This window comes from Podarcis pityusensis (genome assembly GCF_964106645.2).
Source record: "Podarcis pityusensis genome assembly, chromosome: 15".
In the NCBI taxonomy this organism is placed as follows: domain Eukaryota; kingdom Metazoa; phylum Chordata; class Lepidosauria; order Squamata; family Lacertidae; genus Podarcis; species Podarcis pityusensis.
This window is the reverse complement of record NC_138040.1, coordinates 6,095,359-6,121,444: the sequence shown is the minus strand read 5'-3', so window position 1 is coordinate 6,121,444 and position 26,086 is coordinate 6,095,359. Positions and strand designations below refer to the sequence as shown.

Here is a 26,086-nt window from a genome sequence, read left to right as displayed (position 1 = left end):
ATTATTATTATTATTATTATTCAGTGTATTCATAAACAGGTCTGACTTCAATTGATCCACACTGGCTCCAGTTCACTCCAAAAATACGGTGACGGAGTGGGAATTTTATCCCAGTAGGGCAATCATATCCTATTCAAGTAAGTGGAACTGAGGTGCTGATAAACTCTCTCATCTTCCGCCTGGACACTCTGTCCATGCTCAGAAATGCATGCCCCAAGCTCCACCACCCAGTGATGAAACGAGATTGCAGCCAGCAGGATTCAACTCTGTCCACATCTGTCCACAACAAAAAGCACTGAATCAGGAAGGTGAGCCTCTTGAACTAACAAAGCATGTTAAAAGAGAAAGAGAGAGAGAAGATAATAATCCATAGCCCTGTCACGTCCACAAGGCACTGTCAGTTTAAAGTCCGCCCAGTATTCTCCCCTATTGAGTTTTTGTTTTGTTTCTTTTAAGTATAGTTAATGAGTGAGCAAGGTTTCCTCTGCCCTCTCACCATCCCGTACCAAGCACAGGCCTGACCTTATTTTGTTCTCTTCATGTTAACAAGCAGGAGTTTTTCAAAGAAAGAAGTGCTGAGTTGGGACTCAAGGGCTGATTGCTTTGCATTCACTTACTCTGACACATACGTTTTCCAACTGTCCCTGTTTATCAGGGACAGGCCCTCCTTTCCCATTCCTGCCCCCTGGTAAACTGCTGTCCCCATTTCTTTGGGCCTGTCAGGAATGCCTTCTTCAAATGTGCTTCCTCGGATTTTGCTAGAGCTGTCATTCTTCAAGGCTCAGCTCCTTCCCCCCAGGCGATGTTAAATCTCAAGAGTGGGCAATGGATTCATCTTGCCCCTAAAGGAGATATACATACCCACATTGCACCATCAGAATGGGACTCTTGGGGCAGAAGTCAAGTGCCCCACACAGCAGGAGGGGCCCAAAATGCAATTCCGGTGCCGTCCGGGTAGGTCTTTAGGGCAGAAGTCAAGGGCCCTTCTCTGCAAAACAAACAGCAGTGTCGGAAGCTGCCTTATACTGATTCAGATCACTGGCCCATCTAGTTCAATATTGTCTTCACTGACTGGCAGCAGCTCTCCAGAGTTTCAGGCAGGCACTCTCTCCCAGTCCTACCTAGAGATGCTGGGGATTGAACCTGAGACCTTCTACATGCAAAGCAGATGCTCTACCACTGAGCTATGGGCAGGCTGTCTACATTTTGAAGAATCTGATGTAGTACTTGACTGACAGAGGAATAGAGAGATAAGGATCTGGCCCAGTGGCTGGATCCAAACTCCCTCCCCACCCCTACTTTATTTTCCCTGTCTTCAATCCAGTGTTTGCTTATCAGTTTCCTTGGCTAATCCCGGAAGGCTCTGAATATGATTCCATCAATCATTTCCAGAAGCTCCCACCATCTGTTCTTAGCCTTAAGGAAGGTGTTGCAACCACTCCCATGCTGAACATTTTGCTTGCCCATTTCGGTCCCCTTTACCACAGTCAGACCAAGGGAGAAGAAATGGGGGAGTCTTCATTAAGACCAAAGCAAGGACAGGAAAAGAGTTAGGGTTGATCTGACAAGGCAGGAGAAAATGGATGAGTCAACAGGAGACCAACAGAGAAGGAAGGTTGTTGGTCCTGCTGCATGCCCACAAATGTCCATGCCAACCTTTATTTATTTATTTATTTATTTAGGCTACCTTCATTTAGAGAAAAACCATACAATATAGAGAAGCTAGTCAATATTTTAAAGCTGTGGCAAGATACCACTGGTCCATGGATGCAATTAAGCCCACTAGGCAGTTTTGGATGAACCATGCCCACATTTCCCTTGCCTAAAGCCACATGACATCAGCTGTGCATAGCCTGAAGGGCTAAGAAGTCAAATGAGGACAGAAGAAGCTGCCTTAACGCAGCAGCAGGGCTGTTGAGTGGGGCACCCTATTTGACAGTGCAGCATAACACCTGCACTGAAATATGGCATGTTTCACTGGCTGCTTACATATGGCATTATAAAGCCATGAACAACTTGGGACCAGGGCACCTCCCAGAATGCCTTGCCTTGTATATTCCTGCCCAGTCACTTCACTCCTTAGGAGGGACAATCTTAGTTGTGTTGGCTGCTCCTAGGATTTGCCTCATGTCCACTAAGATCAGGGCTTTTAGTGTGGTGGCACCTGCCCTTTGGAATGTGCTCCCAATGAACACCAGGCAAGTACCAACATTGTTGGCATTTAGGCATCTCCAAAAAAACTTTAATTTGTTCACCTAGGCTGCCCCCCTGAGATTGATGTAGCTATGTTGATGAATTAATTAATTAATCAATCAAACAAACAAACATATATTACTGTCAGTCAAGCATGAAAGTAACTACAAGAATACACACACACATGCATGTGCACACACACACACACACACACACATGATCACAGCCTCCAAAGAACAAAGGTGAAAGGTTAGGAGCTCACCACCATAACAGCAGGTCTAAGAGTTATGGCAACATTCAGATATATTCCCACCTGTTTGGTAATGTATTTATTAGACCCCCCCTCCCTTCAAGGAAGGTACTCAAAAGCATATGCAGGGATCTACTATGAAATTGCCTCATAGGGGGATGAATTAAGTGGCTCTGTGATATATTTCATATTTCTTCCAAGGATTATTTGTTGATTTTATGCTCCTCATCACCAATAAATAAATCAGACCGTTTGTACTGGCTCCCCAGGGCTTAAGGAAGGCATTTTCCTCATTGGCTGCTATGTGACCCTTTTACCTGGAGATTCTGGGGATTGAACTTGGGCCGTTCTGTGTGCTCTGTACCACTGTGCTATGGGCACAAGAGGAATGGATGCAGAGCCAGGTGGGATCGAGGGGAAGTTTCAGGGCCATTGGAGGGAGGGTCCCCTTTTTCCAGATTCAAGCTATTGCCTTTCCCATTTAGTGAGGTATAAACTGGGGGATTTTTTGTTTTGTTCTCATGATAAAAGAACTCCGGGTAAGGTTGGAGTGAGTGACATGTCAACCAGTGGATTTAATTTGCGGCCAGTTCAAGATTGACAAAAATAAAAACTCCTTCCCATATAACACTCCATTCGCTTGTAGAACTCCCAGCCACAAGATGCAGTGTTCTTGCTTGGACAGCTTTCGAATGAAGTGTCTAGCCAGTTGGCAGAGGAACCATCTATCAGTAGTTACTCGCCATGGTACCCAAAGCAAACTTCCCTGATTAGAGACAATCAACCCCTAAGGACCAGATGCTGGGAACAACCATTGCTGGCGGGAGGTGACGCTTTCATGAGCTTCAGGGAATTCCACGCTGCCTGCTTTTGTGATAGTTAAGGTACAGCCTTCTCCCTTTTTCTCCCATGGATTTTTTTTAAAGAAAAGAAATGCATGCAACTACAAAAATAGATTTTCCATCAATTTACATGACATAGTGCAGTATGACAGGCCCCTTCCCTGAAGACCTTACAATCTAAAATGGAAAGAAAGCACTAGATAGATCTTTATCTGATGCAGGAAGGCACATTGGAGGTTTTCGTAACCATTCCTTACGGAATCCCTCCATAGGCACGGAAACTTTAATCATCAACTTTAACATCATCAAGTCAATTGCCAAAAAGCGCCATCTCCCGTGATGACTTCTCTGTGTGATGCAAGGGAGGCTCCTGCTGACTTTGTTTAAGCACCCACAGGAAAGAATGCCATAGGACCAGTTGCCTTTGCCACAGTTTGGGAGAAGATGCCCTCTTCAACCTAAGAGCAAACTGTCCCCCAGGGAGGAACTCACCTTTTGCCTGAATTTGTTTATTGTTTCATTTAAAGTTAGCTTGGCTTCCTCCTTCAAACAGGAGCTTACTGTGCCAGAGGCATCCTATTGATTAGAGAATGTCAAGAGGTAACGCTTTGCACAAATGGAAGGGATGTGATCTCTCTCACACACTCGCTGCCTATAGCATGCACATGCTAACGGTGTAGTATTTTATTTGCTGTGCATACGGCAGCACTGTTCAGGTAGGCAGAAAGACATCTAAAGGGGGAAAAGAGAGAGTGCTTATAAACACAGATAACAACTCTAAATCCCTAGATTAAGATGATTGTCAGTGCTTTGCACTGGGCTTTCCAAGCATGGCCAGCCAGCTGGTTCTCTGCTCCAAGTCTGCTTTAAAGATCCCAGGAGCGGTGGGTGATGAAGGATGGTGCCTCACACTGGATTGGCTCTGCCAATGTGCCTGTACAGTACCGACCTCCCTGCAGGCAAAAGTGCAGTTAGGCCAAAAGTGGGGTTGCAGATATTGCTGCTCTGACAGGTGATGGCCACCGCCTGCAAAGTGCTGTACATTCTTCCTGAATGATGTGATTTCAAATTGTGGGGAAGGGTGAAACAGGTCACCTGATGATGTCATTGAGACATCATGTGGCTGACAGGTGGGTGGTCCTGCCCACCCATCAAACGTCAATTCCTGTCCATCCAAACTAGCATGACCAATGGTGAGGAAAGATAGGCGTTGGCTTTGCTGGCTAGAGTTGATGGAAGATTAAGCCTGCATTCTCCACATCCTTGCCTGACAAGTCTCCAGGATCAAGATGGGGACAGCCACCTGTCATACAAACTTGTGGGGACAGGATGCTGGACTAGATGGGCCGTTGGCCTGACCCAGCAGGCTCTTCTTTTGTTCCCAAGAGCGCTACTTTGGGCGTGGGAAAGATGCGACAATTCTTTACCACTGAAGCATTAACAAAATTAAGTTCCGTCTTGTTAAATGGATATAGGTGTGTCCTTTGCCAATGAGCAATTTGTAGGTAGGAGGAATTTAAAGTGCCACATTGAAAGGATAGAAGCACAACAAGCTTTGTAGTTTAAAAAAGTTATTATTTGTGGGGTTGTGTTTGATGAGACCAATATGCCTGGGAACATAACTGCCCTTAAAATGAACTCCACCATTTGAAGCTCTCAAAAGGATCCAGAGTGTCACTACTGCAACCCAACAGTGTTTCCATACTTCAGAAGCTGCAAGGCCGAACATTTTAGAGTAGGATGGGAGAAAGACCCCTGCCTTAAACCCCAGGGAGATGCTGCCAATCAGAATTAGATGGAATGTTAGCCACTTAAATAACACAGGTGGGAACCCAGAAAGAATAGTCCTGATAACACTTTATTGAGCTAGCTTAACAAAAACAGTGTATAATTTGAACAGAATGCTACAGAGATGCCTTGTCTTTCTTAGCTCAGGCCTTCTACATAACAGGAAAACTTTTAACCAAACATATGAAGGAAAAACTCTCTCAGAACCGCACAGCCAATCAAAGCATGTGCTACCTCAGTGAAGATCATGCCTGGTTGCTAAGCAACATCTCTAACTACCCCCTTCTTGGCTAGTTCCCATAATAAAATGCATTTTGTATGGCATTGTATATGCATTTTTATGCACATTTCCCCCTAATATATGCCTTTTTGTACATATCGTTTGGCTGAAGAACTGCATTGCAAAATTCAGAGAAGAGTGAATTTTGTAGGATGGCTGTGTTTTGATTCTTATATTGTTTAGGAAAATGTGAATTCAGTACATTCACCTTTAAAGGTGAACTGAATCAACTTTGTCCCCCATCCCCAAGCACACATTAGAGATTGACACACATACAAACAGAGAAAGAGGTGCCGGTATCTAGTGGTTATGGCTTTCCTGTCTTGTGAATTCATAGAATTATAGAATCATAGAATTGTAGAGTTGGAAGGGACACTGAGGGTCATCTAGTCCAACCCCCTGCAATGCAGGAATCTTTTGCCCATCATGGGGCTCGAACCCCAAACCCTAAGATTAAGAGTCACATTCTCTACCAACTGAGCTATTCCCTGAAACATATTATTCCTTGAACCTTAATCAATGCGAAGGGCTGCAGTCACTCAGACATTTGTCCCTCGGTGGTAGGATACTTGTCTTGCATGCAGAAGGTCCCAGGTTCAATCCCCTGCAGGCAGGACTGGGAGAGAACCCTGCATAAAATCCAGGAGAGCCTCTGCTAGTCAGTGCATACAATACTGAGCTAGATGGACCAATGGCCTGACTCAGCATAGGGCAGCTTCCTCTGTCCTTGCAATGGGCATGGTGCTTTGAATGGCACGCCCCTGCCCCAAATAGTTTACAACTGGCGGCTTGCCAACAGAGCAGCTGGGGAGAAGAGCCTCAATATGATTGGACAAGTATGAGCGGACTTTGTTTTGTCCAGCAGAATGATTTTTGCTACAGCAGCCACGCAGCAGGGATCGAGTTTGGCCTGAGCCGGACAATGGAGCTGATAAGCACAGGAACCACTGTGCTAAGGGGAGTCAGAGCGGAAAGGGATGTCCGCAGATGGGCCAAGACACGTCCCCATCTGTTCCTCCCTATTTGTAATGGGGACACTGTCCAAAAGGAAACAGTGGCAGAGAGAAGCCACAGGGAGTCGTTCCAAGGCGTCGGTTCTGTAGCTGCAGCTGCAATGCCTAAGCAGGCTCACATACCTAGGGACCTCAGCTGGGAGGAAAGTGCTGAGGGAAGGTTATAGGGAGGTATGGATAACCCCACCTCCAAATGCCCTTTTAGCTCTGAAACCCCGCAAACATGCTAATCTTTCCTTGGAAGGAAGGTGCTCCGCAATTCTGATAAAGTTGTTTTTTTGTCTTGACCTTCCCCTTGCCCAAAGCTCTGGGATCTCTTGAGAAACAAAGCGACTGTATGCAGCACATAAAATCTGCCCCCGAATAACCCCTCTGTCTAAATGTATCTGGGGGTGGGGAATAATTCCCCCACCCCAATGAATCCTAATCTCCAGATTCCCAGAGGGTAAATATATATCTAGCTTTTGTGGAACCTGGAATATACAGACACTATGCTTCTCATTTTTACTTTCTGAGAAACTAGCTTGCTCTCCCTGCCCCCCGCCCTCTGATCACCTGTCTACTCTCCCCCACAAAGAAAATTCAATAATAATAATAATAATATATTACTTATTTCCTGCCCATCTGGCCGGGCCTCCCCAGCCACTCTGGGCGGCTTCCAACGGGGTATTAAAAACACAATAAAACATCAAACATTAAAAACTTCCCTAAACAGGGCTGCCTTCAGATGTCTTCTAAAAGTCAGATAGTTGTATCATTTCATTGGCATCTGGTGGGAGGGCATTCCACAGGGCAGGTGCCACTACAAGAAGGCCCTCTGCCTATGTCTCTTATGATTTTATTGTGGTATTTCCTCAATAACTGAAACTTTGACACGCAGAGGGAAAGGCTGTTGCTCACTCAGTGACTAGAAAACTGAACTCTGCATGTGCTCAGAAATACTCCTTCTCTAGGGTGGTGGCTTGGTACTGAAACAGGGCTGTGAACCACAGTAAGCCACAGAAGAGCCGTAGCTCAAGGTTAGAATGTCTGCTTTGCACACAGGTGGTCCCAGGTTCAGTCCCAAGCATCTCCAGGAAGGGCTGAGATTATTCTCCCTCTGAAACCCTGGGAAGCTGCTGCCAGTCAGTGTAGTGACAATACTGATCTATTATAAAGCAGCTTCTGATGTACCTATGATCTTATGCTGTTGTTAACAGCAACTTGCTGAGGTTGGGAAGCAACATACAGATTTTTATTTTTATCTTGTTGGACAGAGTTGTACAAGTTCTCCCCCAACTCCTGGCCAAGTCTCCGCTGATAACCTAAACACATGCTCATAGCTACAATTTAAAGAACACACATATTTGCGTGTTATTGTTATACAGGAACCAAACGGGGGGGGGGGGGTTAAAGCTAGGAAATGGGAAATACAGGTTACTAAAGTCGGATCATCTGCTCAAGTAGAAAGCAAGCAAGCAAGCAAGCAAGCAAGCAAGCTGGCCCTAAAGTCCCCATGAGAATGGAAAGAGCCAGAGATTTCTATGGGGTTACACAATAGTTTGTGGGGACACCTTTAGCTGAAGGGACTAATATGCAACACTATTTATTGATTTAGTCATTGCCTTCCTCAAATCTCAAGGCAATTAAAAGCAGTTAAAAACAACACAGAAAATAACATCAGATAAATTTGAAAACAGCACCAAGGAGGCACCTATGGCTGAGGCCCTGTCTGAGAAAGCTTGTCAGAACAAAAATGTCTTCAATTTTTTTCTGGAAAGTGTAGATATTTGTTCCCTGAAGTATCTCAACAAAATAGGGGCTGGGAAGGGGCTAGGCAAGGCTCCCAAATTCACACTTCCCAAAGCAACAAGCAAAACAAAACAAAACAAAACAAAACATATCTGTCCTTCAAAATAGGTGCTTCTTCAAATTCTGGAACGGTTCTCCAACCAAAAACTGCACAAAAATGCATATAGTTGTGGAAATGATGGTGTAAAAAAAAAACCAACCCTACATTTTATTGGGGGAAATATTGCTTGAAAACATGCAGAATTGCGTATTTGAAGACATGGCTTCCAAATTTTCATGCGTTTTAGTTTGGAGTTTTTTAAACAATCTGCAGATTGACTTGGAAATGGGGTGAAGTGAACTTCATGGTGGGGGGGAATGAAGAAAAAATGAATTGGCCAGATTCACCCATCCTTAACAAGGACAAAGGATACAAATCCATGTGCATATGCAAATCTACAGATCTATCACTGCCAGGCGCACACAGGATATTGTACAGTTCTGGTCCCTCCATCTAAAAACAGGCAGGCAGGCATCAAACTGTGCTTCTTGCAAGCTGCGAAGCCAACAAATCCCACAATGTTAGCAAAAGAAGGGGAAGTACATGGTGGACACATTAACGCTGCATGGCCTAAACCTGAACGATGGCCGCAGTATTGCTTAGCTTCAGGAAATGAAGCCCTTCTGAGCAAAACACCATTAACAGCCACTTTGGAAACAGCATCGTTTAATTTGTATCAGAGCAGCTGATGAAGGCAGAAGCTGAAACAGTTTTGCTACATAAATTAAAAACACTTTGCTTTGTAAATGCACACATACACACACTTTACAGTTGGGGAGGGAGGTGCAGAAAAAGGCAAGCAATGCCAGGCAACGTTCAAAGCCCTTTTAGTATAGCAAAAACAGGACGGGTTATAAAATTATGCATGAGGTGAGGAAACTGGATAGAGAGAAGTTTTTTCTCCCTTTCTTGTAATACTATTTTTACTTAACTTGGAGTCTTTATATAGGCCACTTAATGACATTCTTCTCTGGGCAGCTCAGAACACAAAAGAAGGGTCTCGTTAGTGATTTCAGGAGAGACGGAAACTCCTCCTGTCTACAAATTGCTCTCTGGTGCAGGACACATCTCTATACAACTAAGAGGGCAATTTTAATTTCTTTATGATGTTTCAGTGGTAAATAATTATTGCAGCTTTCCCACACCCGGAGTGGCACTCTTTGTCTTGGGTTCCTCTTTAGATTCTGCTGCTGCTGCTGGGGAAGGGCCATAGCTCAGTGGTAGAACCAGGGCCGTCATTAGCAGATGCGGCGCCGGGGTGCAAATATCCACCCAGCGGCCCCAAATTACCACGGATAGTGTTGGAGTAGCTGTAGCTGTGCACTGCCAGCCATCTGGGGTGCAACTCTCCCCCATGCCACTGCAGGAGAGCAATCAATCAATCAATCAATCAATCCTTTATTAGGCATAGCAAACCACACATTATAAATCAAACACCGTATACAGATTGTAGAAAATATGAATTCAGCATAACAATTTGCATAAATAAAACAGTATAACACTACCACATCACTGACCATTCAAGAACGCAGGAGAGCAATCCCTGCAGAGGCTTGGGAGTGAAGTTGCGCCCCTCCCAAGCCTCCGCGGAGGAGAGAGCAGCTTCCCTCCCAAGTCTCCTCAGGAGGAGAGCGATCCCTGCAGAGGCTTGGGAGGGAAGCTGCACGCCCGCCAGCCTTATGGTTGAAGGGGCGCAGCTGGCGGGCATGCAGGGAAAGGGGAGGCCGCTGGCAAAGCCGCACAGCTCCCCCACTTGCTGGGGCACCCCTGAGAGGCCGGCGCCCTGGTGCAACGCACCACTAAGCCCTATGGGAAAGACGGCTCTGGGTAAAGCATCTGCCTTGCATGCAGAAGGTGCCGGGTTTGATCCTTAGCATCTCCAGGTGGAGTATAGAAAATATGGAGCAAGATGGACTAGGGATCTGGCACACTATAAGGCAGATTCCTATGTAGCTAATAAAACAGAATTTTAAAACACAGGAATGTGAAAGCACAGTAATGTGATCAGCAGGAGATTTGGGCTGACGAAAAGAAGCATGGTGTGCCAAAAGTAAGCTATGGAACTCAGTGCCACAATATGTGCTGATGTACATCACAAGTTGTGTGCATGCTCTTGTTTACTCTGCATCCAGTGTGCTCCCATCACTGGTTTAGGAAGCTGTGTACACATGATCATGCCACAATCCATGTCTATACTGTCATTTCCTATGAAATGCTACATTTGAGGTATTTCCCCCCCTAAAACCGGATTTGATCCAAATTGAGAAAAAGAACGACCTGGCTGTGTTTTAAGCACATAATGTGCATTTTAAGCTAGTAATAAAAGGCATGATGTCTATAAGCAGCAGCAAGCAACTAGTTTCCAGTTTGGCCAAGCAGAGGAGCTCTGAAAAGGCCATAAGAAGGGCCAGGAAGGTAACAGACCTTTTTTCTATTGCAGCTCCCTAGCAAGAAGTACTCAGGTAGGCTGCTCCTGAACTTGGAGTTTCCATCATGGCTTGTTCCCCACTGACAACCTTCATGAATTGCTCTAATCCCTCTTTAGAGGCTGTTAAGCCACACCCCAAAAGCATCTGAGGTTCTGCATTGGAAGTTCCTCTCCCCTGGCCCCAACTTGTCCTTCCAAGGCATGCAGAGGTCTCAAGGCTCCACTTGACAGCCCATTGTTCAAGGCTGAGCTGTTTGGCAGAGATACACACCTGGGGAGGCAATGCTGTTTCCTCACATTGTCCCGAGGAAAACAGACAGAGCAAAATTGGAAAAACAGAGTGACTCCCACCAGGAACAAGACTGGAAAAGGGGCAGATTTGTAGAATGGGGATTTGTAACCTTTTCCTTTGGTCTTTCAGCTACGTGATTTGAATGGCTTGGAGTACTTGCCCTTGGAAGCCTCCATATTCCCCCCCCCCCCCACTGCTCTCTACAACCACAGTAGACCATGATTTAAACAAAACAAGCAAATAAAAAAACCCCAGACATTAGCTCTGAAATTTGAGAAAGAGGATAAAACTTATCAGATACTGATTAGAAGGATCAGAGTCACACGAACCCTAATCCGCTTAATAATATTTGTAGAAATGGACTTTTATTTGCTTTGGCCAAAGGTTTTATCTTTACTTCTAGTTTTTCCCGATCAAATTAGCATCACTCAGCACTCAGGCTCTGTGTTGGCCCTTAATTAACAAGGTGGAGAAAGACCTCTGTAAAAAGATAATAGATTGGGGAGTGAGAGGGAATAACAAAGGCATGGATTTTTGCTGTGGAAAGACTGAGTTCATTTCAGCTCAGATACTCAAACAAGGTCCTGGGCTCTGAGCATGGGTGTTATATGCTGACAAGGCCTCATTCCTGTCAGCAATCGTGCTGCAGCATTCTGCACTAACTGCAACCTCTGGACGAAGCATTAGGGAAACCCCACACAAAGTGCATTGCGGTAATCCAGTCTTGAAGCAGCCGATGCATGAATTAGAAGAACAGCTTTGCCAAAAAATGTGAGTTTTAAGCAAAATCATGTACAAAAGTGTTTATATTAGAGTGTCAGACTAGGACCTGGGAGAGCAGGGTTCAAATAACCACCCAAGCCATGGAATTGTAGTTCTAGACAGCTGGGGGGCATTAGTTTGGCAAAGACTGCTCTAGATGCTTAGAGATGTAGAAAAAGCTAAGCACTGGGACAAAGGGAGAACAGAGAGAGGGTTGCACTCAGAAAACACACACACACAAACAAGAAAGAACCCTGTTGCCCTCCAGAATGCTGGCACTTGCATTAACCACTTAGACCCCGCAGTTTTAAACAGAATCTCTTTTCCATCCCCTTCGATTTCAGGCTAACTCAAATGCTGACATTGCAAGAAACAAGACGCCCTGGGAGAGCTCATCTCACTGAATTATTGAGTGAGATCAAAATTCTGCTGACTGGGGAAATGTTATTTTGCTGCTTCGGTGACGACCTTTAAAGGACCTCTCCTTTGCAAAGGAGGCACATTGGGACAATATTGGGATGGTGCACAGCCAGGGTTCAAGGTTCAAGGGGGAACCACAGCACAGACCAATTCCAGTTTAAAAAAAACCTGATTTTTGGAATATTTATAATGACTTTTGCGGAGTTGGAAAAGGTTCAGAAAAGGGCAACCCAAATGATCAAGAGGGTGGAAGAACTCCCCCATGAGGAAAACTTGCAGCGTTTAGAACTTTTTAGATTAGAGAAAAGTCAAGCAAGAGGTGACATGATAGAAGTTTATAAAATTATGCACAGCAGGGAGAAAGTGGACAGAGAAAAGTTTCGTAACACCAGAATTTAGGGATGTCCAATGAAGCTGAATGTTGGAGGATTCAGCAAAGATTTTAAAAAGTACTTCTACTTGAGGCTATGAAGCTCGCTCCCCCTGGAGGCAGTGATGGACACCAACTTGGATGGCCTCAAAAGAAGATTGGACAAATTCATGGAGGAAGCAGGGGAGAGTTATCTTGTGCTCAGGTCCTGGTTGTGGATTTCCCACAGGCTTCTGGGAAAGAGATGGACCAATGGCCTGATCCAACAGGGCTCTTCTGATGTTCTTAACTTAGGTCCATTTATGACATTTGCATCACACTTTTCCCCTGAGGAACTCAAGGCAACATATATGGTTCTCTTTGCTATTTTCATCCTCACCAGCTTGCAGGAGAGGTTAGATGCAGACAGAATGGCTCCCTATTTCCAATACTCAGGATATGGGTACCATTGCTTAGGGAACCTAGGGCCGCCATACGTCCGGACATCGCCGGGATTCGTCCCTTGAAAATGGTGTCCAGGAGGAATTTTTGAATTTTTGAAAAGCCAGCTAAAATGTCCTGGAACATCCAGGCATATGGCAGCCCATTTCCTAAAGCATAGGTAAAAAAAACAGCAACCTTCTGATCTTTCAAAAAAAAAAAATCTCCACAAGTTTTGCAGAAGTTCACAAGATCTTTGGGAGAAAGGCACTGAAAAACAGCCTAATGAGGTTCTGAGCATGCTCAGTGGCTGTGGAATGCGGGCTGATTGTTGTCAGGGGGAAGGATAGAAAACGAGCTTGGGGAGATGAAATGGAGTATTCAGGAGGAAAGCATCACTAACTGAGTGGAACCGTGAACTCCAGCACCCTATACAACATCTATTAGTTTAAATATTTGTTTAAAAACAACTTCTATATTTCGGATGCTAAACTATCACAGAGCCACTTGGGGCTTGGCAATACGGGTTCTAGAAAGATACTGTCAGTTATCAGGAAACTGCAGCTGTTTCTGTTTGTGGCCCCCACTTTTGCACTATTACAGAAGATACTGACTGAGAAATTATCTGTTTTTCAAAGGTGCAAAGTTTCTGTTCTCATTTTAATTACAATTCTTCTCCTTTGTTTCTACTCATATGTGTCATGACTGTTATAAATATTTTTAAAAAAAATAAAAAAAATTGACTCCCCACCCCAAAGAGTTAATTGTCTAAAGGCTGTTATGATCTCTCTTACAGGAGAAAGCCACTGGTGCTATCTGTCACAGCGGTGTCAAAGCAAACACTGTCTAGGTAATTCATAGCAGATTTTTAAAAGAAAACACAAACCTCTCAATCGTCTTGTAAGTGTGCTTAAGTTAGTGCTGGGTAGGGGTCAGGGTGGTGAGCCCATTCTTGGCAGCAGGCCAAGATTGCTCATCCGTGTACCAAAAAGAAGACAGAGATCAATATTGCAAGGAAAGTGGCTGGAAGTAGGAACCCAAAGTGTAACAGGGGTGCTTGCATGGAGGGAAGCAGTCCTGGGGAACACTTAGAGTGGCCACCACTTTGATACCATTGTAAGAGATGCACATTCACATAAAACTCTTTTGCTCTATACTTTAATTTCCCATGTACATCATTTATAAAGTCTGTAGTAGCATGGCTATCCAGCCCCTCTGCTACATAAATGGGTCTCCAAACAACAAACTATGGTTCCCAGGATTCTTTGTTGGAAGCCATGGCTGTTTATAAAGTGGTATGGTACTGCTTTAAATGTCTAGTGCAGATGGGGCCACAGATAAGTCAGCAAAACAATTGTGCTTAGGCTTTTTGAAGCAGCCAGGTTTTTAACCAGCCACCTTAGACAATACAGTGATGACATGTACTAGCCTTCCCAAGCTGGTTATTCTAGACATCATTGGACTAAGACTCCTATCAGCCCTGGCCAGCATGGCTGATGGTCAGGATGATGGTAAATGTAGTCCAACTATTCCGGAGAGCACAAGGCTGGCATCTGCATTCCTAAGCCTGGCTAATATTTCAAAAAGCCTGGCCTGATTTGCAGAGAGCCTGGTTCATTCAGTGGCACAACTTTCTCCAACTTTTTTTTCCACTGAAACAATCTTCCCCTCCTGCCCACGACACCTTCGACAGAACCCCGCCACTGGGTACAGGAATTCGAGGAGTGTGGAAAAAGTCAACAGTCTCCTATCAACATCCTCACCAACGATGTGAAATACGACTGGGACCTCAAGCCATTCAAGTTTGAAAAATACAACGCCAAGCCAGAAAAACCCTGGACAGTAGTAAATAATGGCCATACAGGTGAGAGGTGAAAATGTTATAAGATATAACCTATTGTATTGCAAGAGTAACCGGTGTGGTGTCCTTAAAGTGTTCCCGTGGGACTGCACCTCCCATCAGTTAAAGACAGGATCAGGACCGACCTACCTATGCGGCCAGGTGAGGCAACTGCCTCAGGTGGCAGGATCCACAGGGGCAACAGATTGGGATGCAGATCATTCTTCCCCATCGCCCTTGTGCTCGATGTAGATCTTCACTCACCCCTTCTTCATTGGAGGGGAGGGGAGCACCATTCTGAAGGTTACCTCAGGTGCAAAGATGTCTTGGGCTGGCCCTGGCCAATATGGCCCATGACCAGGGAAGATGGGAACATCTGGAGGGCCACAGGTTGACCACTTCTCTTTTAGGAGATGCAGGTGGCCATGGCAGCCATCCTCTCTCAGGAGTCATTTCCTCCTATGGAGGAATGGGGGTACCTGCCAATTTTGGCTTCTCTCCGTTTCAAGCTTAAGCTTGGTTCTCCACATATCCCCATCAGTTGGAGGTTGTTGTTGTTTTTTAAAAAAGTCCCCCTGGAATTTCACCAACATTTTAATGTGAGTTTCTCCTGATATGCACATATTCCTCCTAATACATCCGAACACTCTTTCAGAAAGTGCAGATATGGTAAGTTCATCCCACCCTATTCCTGTGAGTGTGGTTTCTTTTAAATGTTTTCATTCTGGATTTTAAATTGATGTAACCTGCCCTGAGACCCACTGCTGCTGGTAGTAGTAGTAGTAGTAGTAGTAGTAGTAGTAGTAGTAATAGCAGCAAATAACAAGAATTATTAATTGTAACAAGAATATTACAATAAACTGAACTGAATTTATCCCCCATCACTACTCTTATATGAAAGAGAAGAGTTGTTGCCACTGGCACTTTTTAGGAGTCTCTGTATTAAAAAGAACTTCACACTTTCTAAAAACATTGTGCTAATTGAAACACAGCTGTCCTTTCAAATTCACACGTATCCATCTGTAGAGCACGAGACTCATCCAAATTTTATGATGCAGTTCTTCAACCAATGTTGACACAAACACATTTATTTAATGTGCAAAGTGAATATCTTCATGAAAAAAACATACAAACATGCATTAGGGAAAGTTAGAAAAAAAAACTATGTATGCCAGTGAAAACTGCAAGCACTAAAATGTTGATTAATTTTTGTGAGGATTTTGTTTAAAACCCCAAATTGCTGCAGAAATTGGGACAACTGAATTTAATATTAGAAAAATGAGCTGCAAGATTGACTGCTGCAATATTTTGGAAAGACCCCATTGCTAATGCGTTTGAAACTTGGTACTAACAGCTATGGTTTGTCGCTTTGATGGAAAGACTTCACGAAGGAAGGCATGTAGTAATATTACTAAAACTGATAACTTTGATGTGGTATAGCATTGTAAAGTATGCTTCAGCGAAGTAACATAGTTACCAACTACTTGCTCCACACAGGTCACTCTGGAAAGATACTCTGGGTTAACAAAAATTTTATATAATTGGTATATTCACATTGAAAACAAAGAAGTCATGACTGAGTGGGATGTGAGTGTCATTTGTTCATTGTCACCAGTGTATTTGTTTTATATGAAACCAATAAAAGACACATTTCTTTTAAAAAAAGAAAATATTAGAAAACAGAGAAAATATGAGAAACAGAGACCTCTGGTGTGTGGCATCTGGGCATGGCTTGGCTAAAATGGCCTAGTGGGGGCAAAGGAGGTCTGTGGGGTGGAGGTTCCCCCGCAACCCCCGGTTTATAATGATAACATGTTTTTGAAATAATGAATGACCTGAAAGGGCACTTCTTTTGTGCTTCCCTCAGTCCAAGTGCAGCTTGATGGGACAGCAAAGATCGAGTCAGGTGGCCTCCAGGGGAAATACAAGGCGGTGCAGTTCCACTTCCACTGGGGAGACAGCGAGGGGAAGAAAAGCAGGGTGAGCCCTGGATCGGAGCACAGCATTGACGGGGAGAGATATGCCATGGAGGTAAAAACAAAAAAGGCGTGCAGGGATTTGCAACATGTCCAGTAAACTCTTGGCCCAGGGCCCCAATTCCACAGCTCTGCTGACACCCACAAAGAAAGCCTTCCCCACTCACTTCCACCGTAGGGATTGTTCTGGACAAATGTGCCAAGTGTGCACTTGAGGCAGCTTGCATGGAGCATTCACACATACAACAAAATTTTTTAGCATCCTTGCTATGCATTGGAGAAGCTTAAATACTGAATTTGAAAACTGAATTAATGTTGCACTGGTATGGGAACTGGGCAAACTTGCAAACTTATATAAGAATGGAATGGGAGAAACAGACCAACCAACCAACCAACCAACCAACAAAACCAGAATAGTTTTATTAGTCATTGATCTCCTTGTTTAAAGTTTTGTAATCTTAGGGTGATATCTAAGTATGGCTAATGTCAGATTAGACCAGATGAAATTAACGGTCATGTCAAACACAGGTCCATGAATTTCAGTGTATCTACTCTTAAGATGCATGCAACCTTCTTCTTCTTCCTATTAATATTAATATTATTATTAGTAGTAGTAGTATCTCACCTTTTCTCCAAGGAGCTCAAGGCAGTGTAAACACTTCGCCCCTTCCTTGTTTTATCCTCACGACAACCCTGTGAGGTATGTCAGGCTAAGAGAGAGTGACTGTACCAAGGTGACAATCCAATGGGCTTCATGGCTGCATGGGGATTTGAATTCTGGTCTCCCAGGTCCTAGTCTGACACCCTACCTGCATTGCCTATCAATGGGTCTACTCAGAGTCTCTTGCTTCCAGATCTGAAAGTTTGTTTCAGATAATATACAAGTAACCTCACTTATATTGTATATGGCTTATGTGCAAAATATATGTACCGATATATTTTCCTTTGTGTAAGGTTTTATCCTTATCAATGTTCATTCTTAGTTTTCTTGTTTCTTCTTTAAAAGTTTAACATTTGTAAGCACAGTACTGTAGAAAAAGGTCTCAGTCTCTCTCCACCTGCCTCCCCCCATAGCTTCATATCGTCCACATCAAGGAAAACTTTCAAACTATACAGGAAGCGCTCTCCAAAAACGGCGTAGCAGTGCTGGGCTTCTTTATAAAGGTATGGAAGGGATTTGGGTTCACTTTAAAACTGGCAAAGCAACTAGAATTGGCTTGGGCTGTAAGAATCATGGGGGCCATTTCACACTTTCTGGTATGTTTGCAAGATAAATTTCTACTATCCATGGGGGAAATGCTGACATGTGGCTCTTGGGAGATTGCCCAGAAGGGAAAGTGGTCATTGGGCAGAAAAACGGTCCCCCTTCCCGCAATCCATGCTCTAGAAAATAGTACAGAGTTAAAAGGGGGCATTAAAATTGTACCTTTTTTAAAAAAATGTCTTATTTCAGGATGGCAACGAAAATGAGTTCTACGAACCTTTCATTTCAAAGTTAAAAGACATTCCTTTCAACGGTAAGACTTAATGGAAACTTTCTCTTTAAAACAGCAGCAGAAACACTCAACTCTTTGATCCATAAACAAGGTCAGAAAACTTCATGTTTACTCTATACTTGACTTTAGTCTGCCTTTTAGTTCCTGAGGGATATGTTTTCTAGGATTCACCTTATTTTTCTGATTGTAAGTTGTTATAAACTGTTTTTAACATTGTTTTCGTTGTTGCAAGCTGCCCCGGGACCTTACAGTGAAATAAAATAAAATATAATAATAATAGCATCACAGGGAGATGTAAATACATAAGGACACTTCCCTCCACACGTTCTGATCATTGATGCATTGAGCCCAGTGCTATTTACTCTATAGAAGACTTGCCGCTCACTGGCCTTGATTCAAACCAAAAATGCTTTTGCCTGGCTGGAGTGTGTTCTTTGAACTCTAATGATGTTGGGGTTTTGTTTTGTTTGTCTGGATGGAGAATGCAGAAGGCTGTAAAAGGGTATGCAGAAAGTAGCCTATTGTGCACATAATAAAATTGTACTTTAATTGCCCTACCCATTTTGCACTGCATGCTCTGGCAGAAAGTTTCCCAGAAGGAAATGAAAAAAAGTTCCTCGATCCATGGTCTGCAGACGATACTGAATGAACTAGATAGACCAATGGCAGCTTACTGGGTCCTCCAGAATCTCAGGCAAAGGTCATTCCTATCATGTTCACTTCAGTTATCTTTTTAAAAAACAAACTGGAGATAGCAGGGATTGAACCTGGGACCTGTTGCATGCAAAGCAGGTGTTTTACCACTGAACTAGTCTCTCTCCAGCTTCATCATGGCCTTAAGCACCTTCTCATGTGCATGGCTGATTACGGATGGATGGTTCTGTCCATTTCAGTTACTGTATTCTCAGTGTTTCATTTTGCCAATCTTAAATACAGTTCTTCGCATTTTCTATAGCAAGATGCAGATATACAGGATACATGCAAAGTTCGGCTAAGAAATACATTTTTGTATGCAGTTTTGGCTAACGTACACTATTCTGCAAGCATTTTATCTTAATGCAGAGCACTTTTGTATGCTATCTTAACTAGCATACTCATTTTTATGTACTTTTCTATGTATTTTTGTTGAGTCAGAGAACTGCGTCACAAAATTTGGATTACTGCGAATTCCGAAGGATGGCTGTGTTTCAGTTCTTGTATTGCTTCAGAATAGGGCAAATGTGATCGCTTCAGCTTAAAATGCGAAATAAATCAAATTTCTCCCCCATCCGTTACTGCTCATGCATCTCAAGAGATCCTCAGAAATACCACTCCTAACAAGGAAAAGATACAGTAATCATTTGAATTCCAGTTGCTGGGGGAAAGAGCAGACAGTGGGGGCTAGGGCCCTTGAGTCTACCTTGTGGGTTTCCTAAGAGGCATGTAGTCTGCCACCCACAGGGCTTATCTCACAGGGCTTTTCTTACAGTCTTCCTTAAACTGCTTTTGAAAGACATCAGCATCAATAAACTTACAGAACTGAAGGCAATTGCCAGAGTGACGATCAGAAAGATGTGCCTTGCACGAAACAATAACTCCTCTCTGATCTCTCTAGGCAACGAAACTGAAATGGGGGCTTTGTGCCTGGAAGCCCTCATTCCTAAAAAGTCAGCCCTTGACAGCTTTTATCGGTACACCGGCTCACTGACCACACCTGGATGCAATGAGGGAGTCACCTGGACTTTGTTTGAGACACCTATTGAACTTAGTCTCCGGCAGGTGAGACAAAACACAAGAGACGGGGCGTTATAAAAGGCATATTCAACCCTAACATGCTTAAGCCTCATCAATCAGTTCACTTAATCACTTCTTCAGAATTACTGTTTCTTTAATTATTTTGGGGCAATTTAACAGAGCCATTGTGCTAGTAGGCAACAGCTGTGCAGGATGCACTTCAATGCAGTTTAATGCTGTCCACTTAATCCTAATGCCCTCTCTTGGGCTCTCTCTTTCAGAATTTTGGCTATAGAAATGAATAGTCCCGCAAGGTGGCACTGGGTTTCATCCCAGGGCGAGTACTTCTTTTTATTCAGGAAAAGGGAAAGAAAAGTTGAGGAAGTTGAGGAAGGCTTTTGCTATGAATGCTGGGATCAATGCAGGCTGGATTAGGATGGCACCCCTTTATCCCAATTTACCAGCCAAAATGAGACAGGCACATGGCATGATGATGTTTAGGCACCTACTAAATATGTTGCTATTTCAGAAGCTTTCCGCAGAGGTGTAACCCAGACATTTATAGAAGATCAGTTTTGAAGTTGATGGAGTGTTTTCATTGGTTTTAGAGTTTATTTGAATGGTTTTATTGCTTTAGTTTATTGAACTCATTCTTCTTTTCTCAGAATTTGTGTTCCTGTGTTTCATTCTGCTTTTACCCTGGTACACCGTTTCATGGGCTTTATAACATGAAACAGCTATTATTATTATTATTATTATTATTATTATTATTATTACTACTACTACTACTATTATTAATTCAAACATAACCATATCTATTCAGAAGGAAATCCTATTGAATTCAGTGGTGCTTTCTCCTGGGTAAGTGGGGTTAGGATTGTAATGCTAGTTCCATTGTTTTGTTTTTCATTTTTCTAATAATGTTTCATTTTTCTGGTTACTCCACAGATCCAAGAATTCTGGATGAAGCTCTATTTTGACACAGACAAAGAGTGGCCAATGGTGGATAACTTTCGACCCACGCAGCCTGTTGGTGAACGAATTGTCTACAAGTCAGACTCAAATGCACTTCTCGCTCCAGGAAAAATATTGCTGCTAATACCAACAGCAACATACTTCGCTCTCACTCTCATTCAGTGAAGGGTTGGGCAGTTTTTAAAGGGGTTCTTAATTGCAAAGCCCCCAATCTTAAAACATGCTTGGTTCATGTGCAGCTGATCCTCACCCACCAACGGGGGATTCTGCTGATCAGAAGAGCCTGCCACCTCACTGGCTTCCATCAAGCAGGAGCAATAGCCACCTATCATAAGGCTAAAAACTAATTTGAGACCACTTCTTTGAATTGATTGAAAGATTCCTAACTGATTAATCCAACTGATTATGTGACTAAGCACGGCAGGCATGTTGGAGACTGATTTGTAAAGCGCCTAAATAATCTGTATTATTGCCTTGCAACAGTAGCTAGTGTACAAGAACTGGCATTTTACTGAATCTTTAACAATCATATGGAACAGTCACTTTGTGATATGAAAATTTCTGATGACCTTTGGTTAACACAAAGAAACTAAGCTTGACCTTGCTTCAATGCAATGTGACATTGGCCATGTATGAATGTCTCATTAAACCATAGTTTAGTGTGACAAGAAAGAGCAGCAGCAAGGAGGAGTTTGGAAGTTTCTGCTTCTGTTATCCAGACCAGTAGTTAACTCTTGTTTGTTTGAAACCATAAGTTTGAAACTATAGGTTATGAAGCTGGCATGTTTAACATTAACATAGTTAACGTTAACATCTTAAACTGTGGTAAATAAAAACCAGAAGCAAAAACTTCTAATCTGCTCCCCATGACCATGAGGGAGGAAAAGAGGGGAGTGTAGAAACATGATGCAGCTCATTCTTGTCATGAAAACAATAGTTTAGCCCAGCCCCCAACCTTTGGTCACCATGTTGTTGGACCAAAACTCCCATCATCCCTCAACCGTTGGATAGTTCTGGCTGGGGCTGATGGGAACTGGAGTCCAGCGGCATCTGGAGACTCAAGGGTGGGGTAAGGAGGGTTTAGCATAATATCTGAATGTGACCATCAGCAATCACCACTGACCCTTTCCAGGGCTTTGTATACCAGGAACGCCAAGTCATGCTTTGACTTTGAGGTAAAGGGTGGTGCTGCAACACACCTGTTTTGTAGTCACTATCTTCTTAAATGCCAAGGCACTGGAGCTTCACCGCAGCTTTACAAGCAGACAAATGGTTTTCTTACTTGTACTTTACCCACTTAATTGTCAAAAGCTTTAATAAAGGCCAAGAAAAGTGTATGAGATAGAGATAAATAATAATATGGAAATATTTATATATTCAAAGTCAACACACAGTACTGTGGGTTGTAGCCAACTAAGTGCTACTTGGAGTAGACGCACTGAATATAATGGACTTAAGTTACAGTGGTGCCTCGCAAGATGAAATTAATTCGTTCTGCGATTTTTTTCGTCTTGCGAAGCACGGTTTCCCAAAGTCTTCAAAATCACCAAAGTCTTCAAAAACCTCAAAAAAGGCTACCACACCGCATGCTATGAGTTGCTCCTTGAAGTCACCCTGGGTATTAACGGTTTTAAGAAAAAGGAAACAAACTTGCAAGACGTTTTCGTTTTTTTTCGTTTTTCATCTTGCGAAGCAAGCCCATAGGGAAATCCGTCTTGCGAAGCAACTCAAAAAACGAAAAACTCTTTCGTCTTGCGAGTTTTTCGTCTTCCGAGGCATTTGTCTTGTGAGGTACCACTGTAATTGTGTGCATTAATTTCAGTGAGTTTCCTCTGAGTATGTATATAGCCCTATATATGTGTTCTTATATTATTTAAGGAGATTTTGTTCGGGTTGAGGAATAAAACAAATAAAAGTCTGACACTGAACAAGGCTGCCTGATTTCCTCCCTTTACATTCCTGTTCACCCATAGGTGTCCCGTGGAGCTTTTCCTGCCATAACATAGCGGCTGTTCTTTCAGGAGAGCCAGCGGTGAGACTTGGAAGTCCCACCTTCCTTTCCTATGGCCTGTGGAATGACTGCTGTGGGCAACAACAGGGGGGGACAGGTGAATGTGTGGTGACAGCAAGAAGGAGAAGTAGCATCGTGGGGTTCCAGGTTGGTCGTGGGTCTCCAGCAATGCCAATCTTTGACACCAGCCTCATTGCACCTCCAGACTCATCAAATGAAAATCCATTGTGTATACTGACCAATGGCCTCCACAATCCATCCTTAAAGACCTCTCCCTGTATCCTAAGATCAGGGATGGGGAACCTCAGGCCCAGGCCCCTCTATCTGGCCCTGGGGACTCTCTTCAGCCACACCTTCTGTTGCCAAGCCATACCAAGGCTCACTGGCCTTGCTCCACATCCTCCTTGAGTGCTTTAGCCTGCCTGAACTCTCTGATCATGCCTGTCACTTGTCTGGATGGAGAATAGAAAAGGGTATGTGAGTGTAGCCTGCTTTACAAAGGCAACATTAACATTCATGGCTCTACTCACTTTTGTCTCTGGCCTTGCCCATCACTGGAAGGTTGCCCAGATGGGGATGCAGCTTTTGGCCTAAAAAAGGTTCCCCATCTCTCTGGGGCAGCCGGGAGTGAGAAGAATTCCAGATTGCCTTCAGCTGAACAACCAACCCGAACAAAACCGCGCAGAAGAGGCTGGGTGTTCAAGAAGCTGTTTGTTGCATTCCAGCTGCCATTTCTTATTGCTCTAATTATAGGATTCTTCACCACAGCTACGTGGTAAATCAAAGCTACAGCGATGGGTGTTGGACTGTCATCAATGTCTCCTTCCCCCTTTACACATGCACACACAAGAAACAATTCAAGCGAGAGCTTTTGTTTTCCTCTCCTTTTGCAAAGCAGTTATGACAGAATAATTTGCTGCTATGTAATGCGTTTTGGAGGCCGACTCCAGGGAGGTGCACTGATGAACGTAGCTATTTGTCATCTGGAGTGCCTCCATTTCTCCCATTAAATTAGCAACCCAAGCCATGCACACGGAAAAGGGGAGGTTGTACTATTTCATGGAGACTCTTGTCAAGCCAAGGAGTCACAATGGAAGGCAGCAACCTGCTTAACACAATACAATTTCAGAAATTTTCTTCTTCGGTCATACTAAAGGCCTGCTTCCCTGAGTAGCCAACCAGACACCTCTTAGGGGTAGAATTTTGTGTCCAAATGTGTCCAGCTTATCTAGTAATTCTTATCACCTTAAAGCAGGCACCATCAATGTGACAACCATGGGTGCTGGCATGCCACCCAGTACCTAGTACCTGTGAAATGTCAGTAAATATCATTTCAAAGATCCACAACGTGCAAGACTCTTTGCTCTTTCTGCTCACATATGGGGAAGGAAATTGTTATAGCAAGGAATGAGAGTGAGGTCCAGCAACACCCTCCTTTTAATGCCCCAGCATAAGGCCTAGAAGGTCAGGACCTAGCATTGCTTCATTATTATCCTCTTGCAATCTGTCCTTGCAGGAATTAATATAACCACAACTGAAAAGGCCCTGTTACGGGACAGTGCCAAGTGGGCAGCTCTCATTGGCAGCCCCACCAATAAGGAGATAATAATATAACTGCATTTACTTGCTTTGTTCTTTGTTTGCCTCACTCTATGAATAAAACCTGATAAAGAGCAACTTTATTGACTATCTGAATCCATAAAAGAACCACTGGCTTTGGCAGAGCAAATCATTCGTCAAAACATTCAATTACTGTTTGCACTGGCTCGGCCTGTCCTACAATGAACACATCCCTTGAAACATGCCTACATTTCATTGGATGCCCTCCCTCCCATTCTGGACAAAGAAGAGGGGCAAACAGTGTCTCTTGGTGAGCAAACTGGAACAAACCAAGAGCCCCAGCCAGCATAGCCAAGGCAGGGTCAGAGATGATGGGTGCTTTTGGTTGACACCTCTGGCATAAATGGTGTCATTTATGTTCACAGGAAGGGGTGAAAAGCAATGCAAGGAGTTGAAAGGCTATGTCTTCTCCATCACATCCCAGATTCTGCAATTGCACTTGGCTATGCTGGCTGGGGCTGATGGAGTTGTGGTTCTACAACATCTGGTGGGCAACATCCTCATACCTGTTGTAAGAGATGGTCTTAGGAACATAGGAAGTTGCCTTTACACAAATCAGGCCACTGGTCCCATCCAACTCAGTACTGTTAACACTGACTGGCAGAAGTTCTTCAGGTTCACAGGCAGTGCTGGATTTGGGCATGGACCACATAAGCTACAGTTTAGGGCCTCAGGTGCCTCTAAACACATTTTTTCAAGTTTTGCATAAATTGTGTGGGGGTTTTTTCAAAGGGAAACAGGGGACACAGACCCTAAAATAGACATTATCATTCTGCTGTGACAAGATGATACTTAATAACTACACAATTATTTGTCAGATTGCATTTATGAATCTGTGCAGAAATAACCATAATTTAGATCAAATTTTCATTAGGTCAGGTGTCCATAAGCTGTCAAACAATATATGCTTGAAACCTTTCCTATGAGGAAGGTTTGTCACCTTTGGGACTCTTTAGTTTAGTGAAAAGAGAGTAAGAGCTGGAATGACAGAAGTTTATAAAATTAGGCACAGCATGCAGAGAGTGGATAAATAATAAAATTGTTGTTGTTGTTGTTGTTGTTGACATCCACTGAAGCTGAGTGTTGGGCGTTAGGAAGTCCTCCTTCACACGGCACATAGTTAAACTATGGAACTCACCCCCACGGGAGGCAGTGATGCCTACCAACTTGGATGGCTTTAAAAGAGGACTGGACAAATTCATGGAAGATAATAGCAGTTGTTAGAAAGCGCAGCAAAGTGGGGAGCGCTCTTGAGCTGAGATCCCGCTTGCAGGTTTCCCTTGGGCATCTCACTGACCATTGTGAGAACAGGATGCTGGACTAGATGGGCCATTGGCCTGATTCAGCAGGACCCTTCTTATGTTCTTAAGCAGCCCTGGTGACAGGTGAGGTCCAGCATTTACAGAGTTATTTGGCTATTCAACAGGGCCTCTTAAACTTAACAAAGCTTTCAGGCCTCACTCAGCATGTCTAAATGTCTTATGACTGCAAGTTGTTTTTTTAAAAATACAATTTTAAGTCACTGAGACATTTTATACAGAAGGCAACAAATAAATGCTAATGCTA

At 43.6% G+C, this 26,086-nt stretch overlaps 2 protein-coding genes across 6 annotated transcripts in view; one reads left to right on the top strand and one right to left on the bottom strand.

Annotated features, from left to right (window-relative positions):
* CA4 (carbonic anhydrase 4) overlaps window positions 1-22,820 on the top strand; it is a 28,616-nt gene extending 5,796 nt beyond the window's left edge. Inside the window, exons 2-8 of the mRNA XM_080983197.1 lie at window positions 13,686-13,739; window positions 14,583-14,753; window positions 16,597-16,760; window positions 17,780-17,869; window positions 18,159-18,222; window positions 19,796-19,959; window positions 20,863-22,820. Of these exons, the coding sequence (XP_080839323.1) occupies window positions 13,686-13,739; window positions 14,583-14,753; window positions 16,597-16,760; window positions 17,780-17,869; window positions 18,159-18,222; window positions 19,796-19,959; window positions 20,863-21,054 (899 nt within the window). The 3' untranslated portion in view covers window positions 21,055-22,820. The remainder of the gene's footprint in view (window positions 1-13,685; window positions 13,740-14,582; window positions 14,754-16,596; window positions 16,761-17,779; window positions 17,870-18,158; window positions 18,223-19,795; window positions 19,960-20,862) is intronic.
* Window positions 1-26,086, bottom strand: part of ZNHIT3 (zinc finger HIT-type containing 3) — a 72,335-nt gene that overhangs the window by 42,057 nt on the left and 4,192 nt on the right. The gene's annotated exons all lie outside the window — the stretch shown is intronic.